The 12,898-nt window shown below is 38.2% G+C and overlaps 1 protein-coding gene across 2 annotated transcripts in view; it reads right to left on the bottom strand.

The window, feature by feature from the left end:
- The window catches only part of LOC126477457 (uncharacterized), a 195,624-nt gene extending 184,285 nt beyond the window's left edge, over positions 1–11,339 (bottom strand). For both annotated transcript variants that reach the window (XM_050103617.1, XM_050103618.1), the window contains exon 1: positions 9,527–11,339. In XM_050103617.1, the coding sequence (XP_049959574.1) occupies positions 9,527–11,042 (1,516 nt within the window). In that variant the 5' untranslated portion in view covers positions 11,043–11,339. The remainder of the gene's footprint in view (positions 1–9,526) is intronic.
- Positions 11,340–12,898: the final 1,559 nt, after the last annotated feature.

Genomic DNA, 12,898 nt, shown 5'->3' with positions numbered 1-12,898 from the left:
CATACAGCAGTATATTCCAGGAATCCTGTAATTAAGATGTATTCTGACTATAAATGGGTAGGAACAACAGGCAGACATTATTATTTATTGCTGTAAGCGCAAATGTGACAATTTCTCATATACAAGTTACCGGTTGCACACAAGGAGTGTGGAAATAAGTTGGTTAGTTAGTTAGTTTCATGTCCAATGGATCATTTTACAATGCTGTGGAATGAGTCATTTTACATTCACCTTTTTTAAATATGCATATGAATTCCTATCTATCACCTTTTACACATTACAATAATAGAAGTTCTTCTATAGTATAGAAGGAGTTGTCAGGAAGAAAGTTTTACACTTTTTTTTTTTTTTTTTTTTTCAAGTTTTAGTTTGCTGTCTGTCCAAACATTTTATATCACTTGGTAAGTGATAAAAATTTTTAACTGTGGCACTATCCCCCTTTTCGTGCCAAAGATAACCTTAATGTGGAGCAGTGAATGTCATTTTTCCTTCTGATATTGTAATTATATGCACTTCCATTTCTTTTGAACTGCAGTGTATTATTTACGACAAACTTCATAAGGGAATAAATACACTGTGAAGCAATAGTCAAAATGCCCAGCTCCTAAAGCAGATATCTACAAGATGATAGTGGTTGCGCACCACATATTATAATATTCTTACAGCATGTTTTTGAGCAATGAAGACTTACTTTCTTAACAATGAGTTTATTTCATTGACATTATTGAATGAAAATATGCAAAATGTGACAGCTTACTTATTTGTCTCTCCCCTGGTCTAAGAGTAAATGTGGCTGAATGAAGTTGATTTCGGACTTCCAAAATGTGCATTTTCCAGTTTAAGTTCCCATCAATATGTACACCTGAGAATTCTGAAGTTTCTGCCCTATTTATTACTTCCCCACAATATGTTATACTTGTTGCAGGCTTAAAGAAATCTAATTTATTGCAACATTTAACTATACCAGACATTACAGACCAAGCAACTTCATACAAATAACAATGGCATGCTAATAAAAGCAAAGAAAAAATGTATGTCAGAGATTACATTATTCAGTTTTATTTTTGGCTCACACTTGTCACTACATTGCACAAACACTTCACCACTCCCCACTTAGTGTAATGGTCACTTTTGTTAAAATGTACGTGATACTCAGATCTTGTAACCACAGGCTAGGTGCAAGCTGCCATCAAATCATTAGTGTGAACATCCAACGTCCGTAGTAGCTGGTACGTGATGCACGGTGGAATGGCGGGCAAATCAGTCCTGTCCGTGGGAAGTCTATCCGGTGATGTGTGTGTACCGACGCAGCAGGTGCTGAAGGCAGGTTTGATTCAGTCAATGGAGATGGTGGTTGGCAGTCAAATAATGTCACCCATAAATGTCTTATGCTCCCTGCTGATAACTGGATATGGTCTATCACCACGGTGCCTGCAGTGGCTTGCTACACCTCTGGCAGCTCTGTACTTTAAGCACCCTCTGCCATTGCAATATAGAATGGCTGGCAGCACCTGCTCAGCCCACCTGTGCTCAGAGCCACATTGCTACAGATGCCACCTAGCTGCAGTGCCATCATCATTGTTGTTGCTGCTGTAATAGCTGGACTTCATTTGTTGCTGCATTATTTGTAACACATCTTTGTACATTTGGAGAAATACATGTTAAGTAAATCTTCTGTTTGTTAAGTTAAGTTTTTCGTTGATTATTTCTGCTCCTATGCTTTCCTATGATGATAGTTGCCACACCACTCCGTAGCCCACCTCTCCTTACTGTTGTGTACAAAGTTATACAATGGAAGCAATACTTTTAATTGTATGTGCATGCATTATTTTAACCCATTCGCTGCTGTATGGAATGCTGTAGTCCTAATATGCTTCATTCCCAATAGGACTGCAAGTGATTTGAATAGGTATCACTTGAGTTGTCTGCCTTGGTCAGTTGTAACACACACAAAAATTCCAAAATGGGCCATTAATCCATGGAAGAATGTGGTCGCAACTGTTTTGCCAGATATGTCAACCTCGGAGGACACTTCAGGCCAATGAGTGAAGTGGTCAATAGCTATTAGGTAATTTGTATAGCATCTGGACGGTGGGGCAATGTCCAGATGTGCAATGTCGCATGATCGGTTCGGGGGAACAAAAGTGCCGAAGGACACATTGACATGACTGTTGATCTTATTCCATTGACATGTCACACACTGGGGCATAAATGTCTTGCAGTAACTGTCCATGTTTGGTCAATGAAAAGCACGCTTCACATGTTGTACCACGTACCCCAGGATGACAAAAGTCACTGGCCACAAATAGTCTTGATTTTATCATGGCAGAGCCATGGTGTTACTTGGATGTGATGGAGTTGCAGACCTGATAGTCATCTCAGCAAACCCTCGCTTACTGATAGCAGTGTATGCTGCATACAATTCATGATTGTAGGTTACCAGCTCTGTTGTGATGGGGATAACGTTTTGCTGAGATATGCCAAGAGCTGCCAGTGTTTGCCTACTCATTGTTGCAGTATGGCAACAACTGCCGTGGCAGATGTGTTGACCATTAGAGCGAGGGGCACCTGCAGAACTGGGTGGACTAACAGAATAGTCTCCATGTGGCAGTCTTCACATCGGTAAATGCCAACTCAGATTCACTCGTCCACAGCAATTGTATCATTTGGTTTTGGTGAATCTCATAGCAAGTAGTTCAATGGGGCAGCTTCCAGTGCATGGTGATACACAAAATGGTGATAAAAGTTGATTACAGCCTCAGCTCTTTCCTGTGGACTTAGTGTTTCTTGGGTACTGATAGTGTAATCCAAGAATTAGATCTCAGTTGCTCCAAATACACACTTCGATAGACTGTTTAGTAATCCATGTGAATGGAAGTGAGTGAAGACTTGGCACATGTGTGTAAGGTGTTCTGTCACTGAGCTTCACAACACCAAGAATCATCATTGTCAATACAGCAAAACTCAAGGTTGCACATGACACTGCCCATGAACTGTTGAAAGATCTGTGCAGCACTGCATAGACCAAAAGGCATCCTGGTAAATACTAATAGCCTAAAAGGGGTGTAGACATCACGTTCAGCTACATCATCCCGAAAAACAGATATCTGATAGAATGCATGTAACAAGACTAACGTGGAGAAGATGCATTTGCCATGGATATTTGCTATAAAATCTCCACTGTGTAGTACTGGTTAATGATCAGGGATAGTACTAGCATTGGGCTGTTTATAACACCCACATGGGCACTACCTTGGGAGCATGTGGAGTGGAGATGCCCAACTTCTGCTCAACAGGTGGCAGATTCCTTATGTGAGCATAAAAGAGAACTCCTGCTTGCTACTTTCAACTTCACTCAGTGTTAAACGGTGAGAATGAGCATGAACTGGCGGTCCTGGTGTGAGCAATAAATAATGCATTATATAATGCTGAACTGGTGCTACTGTAGGTAGTTGCCAAGTGATTTCCGGGAACTGATTCAACAGTTCAACATACTTATCATTGGTGTAATACTCTTAGCTGCGCAGAATTGAATACGTTGTGTCTTTTGCAAAATTTAGGACTGAACGATTTGCTAAAAATCAATCAATGACACTTTTGAGGACATTATTTTTGTTTCTATGTGTATGTTTGGATTGATTACAATACTAGTGCTATGTGCAGAAAAAAAAGATGATCAAATTAATTGTGCTTGTTGTATGTTAGACAGAAAATTATGTACATATATGAAGAACCATAATGGACAACTGAGCCTTAGGGAACCCCATAAGTGATTTCTCCCCAGTCAGAATACTGTCCTCAGACTACAATGCTTGAATTACTAAGTACAACTTCCTCCATTCTTTTTATTAGATATGACATAATCAGCTGGTTGGCTATACCATCAATCCCATAAAACTTCAATTTATCTAGGAGAATATTGTGTTTCGTACAATCAAATGCCTTAGATACACTGCAGAAAATACCAACCAACCCTATTTTATTATTTAATGCTTGTAAAAATTTGGTGAGTGAACATCCTCAGTAGAGCAATTCTTCTGAAATCCAAACTCTGATTTGCTGAACATATTATTGTTGCTCAGTTGAGGAATTATTCTAGAATATATCACCTTCTTAAAAATTTTGGAAAATGGTATAAGCAATGAAACAGGTTGGTAGTTATTTTACAATATGTCTCACATCACGTTTCACAAAGAGGGGTTTGAAAATGGCACATTTCAGTATCTCTGGAAAATCCCTTGAGTTAGTGATGTATTACATATTTCAGATAAGACCAGGGTTATTATATACGAATAAATCTTCAGCACTATATTGGAAACACCATCAAAACCAGATGAGCTTTTATTTTTGAGATAATATGTAACCTTTTCAATTTCAAAAGGAGAAGTTGATGATACACTAACAGGACTGAATTTTAAGAGCACTGCTTTTTCAACATACTGCTCCGATTTTCCTCTTGAAGTGTTTGTCCCTTTACTTTCTACTATATTTAAGAAATTATTACTAAATATATTTGCTACATGTGCTTCATCACTTACAGCCCTTCCCTTCTATTCAATAGTGATGTTATTCATGTTCTGTGGCTGGTTGTCCTACCTCGTTTCACTACATTCCACATAGCCTTACATCTGTTGTCGGAATTACTGATTTCCGATATTATGTGCATGTTCCTTGATTTTTCAATATCTTTTCTTAGTATTTTTGAGTAGTTTTTTTAGAGTGCAAGTACTGCAGGATCTCTACTTTTCCTTGCTAACAGATACATTTCCCTGTTCCTTTCACAAGATACTTTAATCTCCCAGTGATTCATAGTTTAGTGCATGGCTGTAAGATATCCTTTATTATTATCTAATGTGGAGCTATTTTAAAATAATGATATGAATTTATTATGGAATAAATTACATTTTATATTAACATTTGGTTCATTATAAATTTTACCCAGGTTATCATTTGTAAACTATTCTTGAAAACATCTGTCCTGGAGTCATTAAATATTATTACTGATTTCCAGTAAGGAATATCCCATACGTAAGGCACTACATTATTTATTCTGACTAACTGTGCATCATAGTCAGAAGGAGCATTTATTACTGTGTAAACAGTTATTTTCTTGCTTTGAGCTTCACTAAAGAAAACATTTTCTTATGGGTTACTACTATCTTTATCAATCCATGATGTAAAGTTAATTATTGAGCTCAAATTGTAGGGTCCAAATAAGGTTTCCAGATCATTTTTCTTATCAGAATCCTTTAGAAAATCTACACTGAAGTCACCACAGACTTGCTGCTGCCTGATAGATAGCATAGTAAAGGATACAGATTCCTCATAAAAAGTTCAAAATTTCCCATCGGGGATCTATACACAGTTACATTTAAACATGAACTATCAATTCACAAGCACACACTTCTATGTGCTGATCACTACAAAATTTACTTGCCTCAGTGTTTTCAGCTTATGTTCTGTCTTGATATATATAACATCTCCCCCATTTTCCTTATTAGTTCTGCATCAGTAAGCAGCTAGAGTGTAATCTTTAATGTGTAACTTATCTAACCTTGTGGTTATGCGGTGCTCAGATAGGCACAGGACAATGTCTCCCCCCCCCAAGAGCTCTCTAAATTTTCCACACAGACAAGAATCTCATCTACCTTATTACTCAATCCTCTTAATATTTTGATGAAATATGTTAACTTTACTTTTCTGTGTATTCTTATGTGTTCCTTGTAACTCTTCTGTTATTTTGACTTCTTTCAAAACAGGGTGCCTAAATGCTGATTCTAACTTTAAAAAAAAAAAAGACACTTCTCTGATGCCATTAACCACAGGGATCTCGCTTTGTGTGATGGTGGTCCACGTACATTTTCTGGATACGCTCAGCCAATCTATCTTTCACTCTCCTGTCCAGATGTAGGCCGTGTCTAGTATATCCCTATCGCCCAACTGTAGCAACATGCATTGCAATCATATAAGACTTCATTTCTGTCAACAATAGCCAGCTCAACTCATGTTCACACGGTTCACAGCAGTATGAACCCAGGGTTGGTGATGGCACTGTAGGACCACCACAAAACTCACATTTATGTGTGAAGTTGTTATTCCTATTTCATCCAAGTCACCCTTAATGCTGTAATTCCTGTCTCTAGTCAGGCTATCTACTGCAGTAACGTGATCCTCTACGAAAAAAACTCTGCACAAATTCTCTAAGGTGACCCAGTACCCTGTTCATAATTTGTCATCTACCACATGGCCTACACCCCACTCACAGCTACTACCTAGCAGTTGGACTCCTTTCTTCTTTCTTACCATTACCAACCTACTATGTGCATCACATACTCATTGCACATATTAGTATATACATTTGATGTAAGTGTGAGTGCATACTGCTAACCTTTTTTGAGACTAGTATGGTCAGAATATGGTGTATAATTTGAAACAATGAGAATGGATGTAAACAGGCAAAAAATTTCTGTGGAGGGTCAATCTGAAAAGTAATTTACAGTGCAACAACATAAACCTATTAGTGCGGAACACAGAACCTAGTGAGGTTCATTGGAAGCATTTTATGCAAAAAGAAAGTCACTTACAAAACTATTTAGTATGATAGTAACTTTATACAAATTTGAGATTCATACAAGATGTGCCGCAAGTCGATTTTTTTCTCAAGCATCACTTACAAATAGAGTAGGAAGAGAAGAAATATGAATATCAATAGATTATATACTGATAGACCTCTCACTGACTTATGAAGAACAAATACAGATGTAGACATACAGCCCTCAGCTACTTCAGCTGATCTGTTTGTCATTCAATTATTACTGTTCTCTGATAAAATTTTAGCTGAAGGTTAAAGGATATTAAACTGGCCAAATAAACAACGTAGCCTACGTTGATCTTACTGTTCCTCAGATGGCAACTCAGTTAGTCTGGTTGAATGAAAGCATTTGTTGTTATCAAGAATAATGACATCTTTCTCTGACGATATCAATGTAATTTACTGGAGAATTTGACAATTCTGCTTTGTCCTCTGTTCTTACACATGAAAGTATATATCAGTGATTTGCATATTCCAATATAACATTACAACTAAATCTCTGACATTTTGGAATACCATGAATTCTAAGTCTCATTTGCAAATTTTCAAATAGCCAAGTACACAAAGCAATTTATTCTCCTGGACAAATCTTCCATTTTCAGCACATACTACCCACCTTACATTTCTGATCTTCCCTTCGTCTTTTCCTATATCTTGGTCCACTAACTTTCACTTCACTCTGTTCCCTGATCCATTTACTGTTTATTTATTTTGCTGTCAATGCCTTCAAGTACCTAAATACAAAAACTCATCAACTGGTTACATAGATTCAGTGTTAATGTGTACTAGTTTCTTTTCAATCTGTTGGTTATACATTTAGTCCAATCTTCAGGCCAATTTTCATATTAGCCTTATTAAGTTACCTTTGTCAGTTGTTGAAGTTAATCAGGTAAGAGAGAAACCTCACAATGTCATCATCAAAACAAAGATGGTTCGAATATGTTTCATGAACACACATTCCTCCACCCTTTTTCTTGGATTAAGGAAGCAAAAATTTCCTTTGGGGCCCATAAGGATAAATTTGCCAATATGGAATCTCATTTCCAGCTTTCTCTTTTTCTAAATTTCGCATTATGTAGTCAATATATGTGGTAAAGACAGACTGATATACAGAGAATGTAGCGTTATGACACTGACAGACTATTGGGGATTTTATAGGATATCTTCAGAAACAAATTGGGATAGGAACTCCTATCCGGAAATGTCATTCAATGACAGTACAGAGATTCGGTGTTACCACATTGCATTAGGCCACCATTTCAGTAGTAATTATGTGAGTTTGTACAGTGACAGACCACAAGCAGAACTCCTTGCAATGGTCCTGACAGTGTTCAGGACTTAAAGATGGTGTTGAATATGTTCAGGGCTTTAATAGCAACACAGCTCTACCAAAGGGTTGTCCTACTGGCAGGTGATGACTCCTTTAACTTTGATGCTTTGTGTAGTGGTTGAATGATGTTTCTGTACAGGGGTTCCTACACCAATTCTCAATTGCCTGCATGTCTTTCTGCATTTCACTACAATCTTTCAGCACAGCAATCTTCTGTAAACTGCCTCACAGAGCTTCTGAAGTATCAGACCTACATATCATTATATACTGTAATTTGTAACAGCTCTATTCCACTGTATCATTCTTGACCAGAATTTATTAATAAAGTGCTACATGAAAGATAATGAAATCAACAGTATCAAACAACTCCCGGCTTTCTTTGGAATAATCTTACATTTTTCATTTAATCTCCAGAGTAGGCCGATACCTACTAGGACTGTCAATATGAGTAAGTCTCTCTAGTCCATAGTTCATCCCACATGGGTGGCTCTGCTGCACGCTATCAATAGGCCTAACACATACTCCAGTTCCATCCTTATAAAACATATATAATCAATGGCGAGACGATCCAACAGAGTGCACAGGTGATTTTATCAGCTAGTTTCACCCAGTGCTTTATGTAACACAACACTCTGACCATTAGTCGGAATGAACGGTTACTGATTAACTGTCATACTAGTAAAACTAAATATGCTATTGCTGCAATCATACTGTCTGACAGGAAAACATGAAGTTGGGTACTTGCTCCATAATTCCTGCCATTAGAACCTCCCTACACACCACAATACTCCCCAGCACTTGAACAGAAAACAGCATCTCTGAAACATTGCTAACTTCCACCAACCACTTGGTTTTCATACAGTCTCCCAAACATTTAGAATATGAAATATCAATATAACAGAGGATCACAAAGTAACATGAGATAAGAAAATAATGGTCAATAACGAATATTTAGTTTTTTTAAGACATAAAAACTTTACCCATTACAGTAACAACTTAAACTGATGGAAAATGTTCAAGGTGCCAATGACCAGTCTCAATGCAAGAATTACAGTGAAGCACAAAATTTTGCGGCAGTCTTTCAAATCTATCCATTGCTGTTGTGCAATGAGACATATGGAAAGCTACCAGACAGTGTCTTTCCAGTTTCTACTTGGGTTTCATACACAAATGACATCATGCAACCCCATAAGGACAAAAAATCTAGAGTAGTTCTGAGATTACACTGAACATGAGACACCCCTCTACTTAAAATTCAGCAACAAAGTTTATTGTTGTGCAGGTGCTCATTGACATTAATATCAAAGTGGGGCAGTGTACTGTTGCATTTAACCCACATCCTCTGCACCCATTATGGTAATACAGTTTTCATGATAGATGTGTAATTAAACAAACAATTAACCCTATAACAACTGTGAATGGTTCAGTCTACATCACTAGCAGAAACATTTTCATAAAGTAAAAAAAGCATGCAAAATGTTATCACATTAAACTAAATTGCGATGTGTGCGGTTCTATGAGTAGGTACTTGTGCCCTCCTATAAACTTATTTTAAAATATAAAGATTTATCTCCTTCGTAACAAATTAATAATGACTTTATTACCTTGAGATGCATTCTTTGACCGTTGTGATGTGTAACTTTTTCTTGACATCTGGCAATCATTACCACAGCTCTTCATGCTGCTTGTAACTGATCTAATTCTTGTGTCAATGCTGTGGAAAGGATCACCATCCTCTTCATCATCATCACCACCATCCTCATCATCATCATCCTCATCATCTTCTTCATCCTCCTCTTCCAATGAAGGATTTTGTTTCTCATTGTCTAAATCATCTAATGAAACCCACTTTCGTGGCAATGAACTAAATCCTACAGAATCAACATGCTTCGTGTCAGTCTCTGCTGTCCTGCGCACAACAGATGGACTTTGTACAGTTTTTAATGTACTCGAACTTCCATTAATACTTTGCTCCTCACTACCTGAAGAATGCTGACGCTTCAACACACTGTTTTTCAATTTCTTTGAATTTGATTTTTGCAAATTGCTGCCCTTCGGCTTTCCAAGAGGAGTAGTTTCAGCCTTCACTGAACTGCCAGAATTAACTGACATGTTGTTTGACGTATGTTTTGTTAAAGACATGCAGTTATTTGAAGTGGCTGGAGCAGACTTTGCAAGAACATCTGAATATGATGGCCTCATTGGCTTTACTTCTGCTACTATTCTGGTTTTACGAATGCCATGCCCCATATTTTTGGCATCATTTTCAGCATCTGAACCTTCTGGAACAGTTTGTGTAGTCTGCTGATTTGTTGTGGGAGCTGGACAAATTCCTGTGTCTGTGCATCCAAAGGGGCTGTATGTTCCACTCTGATTCGGCACCCAATTCCCAACCAGATTTTCAATTAACTGTCCATGGGTACTTCCATGTGCAGGCTGGAAAGGCTGCTGTTGTGGTTGGGCCACTGGTTGTTGATGAGGCTGCTGCAATGTCTGTGCATGCGACTGCTCACTAGCACCAAACAATCCAAATTCATCAATGTGATTCTGTCCACTATTTTCAAGCACATCTTGATACGGAACAAAACTGCTCAATGCATGAGGAACAAGTTCCCTTTGGGTGTCTGAAGGAATCATGTGATAGTGTTGGGTCATTAACCTGCTTGAATTTACAGCAGGAGGCCTGCTGCCATACACTACATTTACAACATTACCACCTCCCATGTCTAATACGGTGCCAATTAGTTCATGGTTATCGTGCAACATATTTATTGGTTGCCTTGGCGGGGAATAGTAAAACCCAGATTGTTGCAACACTTCAGGCTGTTTTGAAACGTGAGATGTGACATCCATCTCGTAAGGAATATGTAAATCCGTATAGTAAACAGTGTTTTCTGCAGTGTTGTGAACGACTGGTGCGTGAGGCATAAAGTGTTGCAACGATGGGCTGTTAACATTAGCTTGAGCATATTCTGGCCAGATATGGTGAGACTGCGGCGTGGATGGCGGCGTGAAGCCCAGCTGAATATACTGTCCGTCACTGTTCTGTACATCTGCAGTCATGTGTTCTATCATTTTGTCTAAAGACCGTTTTCGCGAATTATTTGCGTGGCTATCCATTACTGGTAGTCGGCAAGGTCTTTAAATTTATCTACTTTCACTGAACGTCTATGCAGCTTTTGCACAACAGGCGCCGCGCATACTTCAATATGTTAATATTAGGTTATTGGAGTCAAAACAAAGAACCGATTCACTAAGCATGTTAGCTCAGTAACATCAAATGCTCTGAAATTGACAGGGTGAATCGTGGGAACATGTTACGTAAAATACAGAGTGCGGTGCACATCACACACTTCTACAAACATCTAGTGCGACTGTATGTAAACATTGCTTCACCGACTAACTACACAACACAGCCATTTTGTAAACCGGAACATCCGCCAACGTGATACGCCAAGAAAAATCAATAACACAACGATAGTATTTCGTTTCGAACTTCACATTAAATTGTAAGACATGCGGAAACTAACAAGATGTTTCTTCCTTAATATGTGTGACTCTAACGCCAGAAAATGCTTGCAATAATAAACATACTAAGAATATGTATCCCTTAACAAAATGCTCAGATTCACGACTTCTGTTAGAGGCCGTGGATATAATTGTTAAACTCAAACGTGTAACAAACTACATAGCTAAAGTTCTAATTTTGATTTACCAAGGGCAAGAATTAAAAGAAAAGAAAATATACTTTTTGGAAATATCGATATTATCCAAGTAAATAGTTTAAATTTCAATTTACAAAATATATTGAGAATTATCTTCCCCATATTTTGGCCGTTTTGCAGGAAATTAAAATCATGAGCAAAAGATCGATTCACATTTGACGAAACTGATGGGAACGCCGAAATATTCCCAGTACATTAAGCAGCATTTACAGGGGCAGTCCACGGGAAGGTAGGGAAGTTAACATAGTCTCACCAAACTTATTCATGCCATAAAAGTGGATGTTGTGGTTTTGTGACCTATTGGTCTTTATTATTTGCTTTGTTTTCGTGACACATTGGGAAGGTTTCGCAAGACCTTGTATATTTTCTCTGTGAGCGTTTTTCCACAAATGAGGCTACATATATGTCAGCAAGAAATTTATTTACTAGCCCGTAGAATCTTTCAAGCTTCATTACGCATTGTTCACAGATAAATACATATAATATTTTGTACCTGTTAAAAATAGTGTTGGGCGAAAACGTTTGTGGGAATATCGATACCTACGACCACGACTAGCGAGCGAGGACTGTATGTGACTTGATCAAAGACAGTAGTGCGTTCTGAGCTGCGCCTGTAAATGGATATGTTTCTTGTATAATGCCTGTCAACAAATTGTGTTTCCATATCGTCATTCCCGTCTCTTTACTGATATAGATCTACCGCCTCATAGTGAATACAACTAAAGTGATAACCCAAGAACAACCATGACACGCGATACGTGAATTTTCATCACGGACGGTCTACTACACGTAATATTGCAATGATATTTTGTTGTATTCTCAACTTCACCAGCTCCATACAGAGTTGCATCTGGAGCAACCTCATGTGACGTGCACCGACAGTGTAATTACTGTGCACAAACCCACCCACTGGCAAAACGCCAGAGCACCACAACGTTAAATGATACACTGATCACTGAATCTACAACCACCACGCCACGACAATCGCCGACATCAGACATGCTATTGCTAGACTTGGAACAAGATTACCCTGTGAATTCACATCCCTGTGGAGAGAATCAACATGTGGCAACTGTGTCTAATAACAATTTTTATTCAAACATTCACTTGTTCTGCATCCACATCCCCAAACAATCAATTACCATCCCCATCAGTACATCTAACATGCATCAGGTGGAAAGCGCCACTGACTGGAATATGTTTTGTGAGTCGTCCATGACTCCCAATTCGTGTAATGTGTCTGAATTCCTG

Source organism: Schistocerca serialis, chromosome 1 (assembly GCF_023864345.2).
Source record: "Schistocerca serialis cubense isolate TAMUIC-IGC-003099 chromosome 1, iqSchSeri2.2, whole genome shotgun sequence".
In the NCBI taxonomy this organism is placed as follows: domain Eukaryota; kingdom Metazoa; phylum Arthropoda; class Insecta; order Orthoptera; family Acrididae; genus Schistocerca; species Schistocerca serialis.
This window is presented reverse-complemented; position numbering and strand designations above follow the sequence as displayed.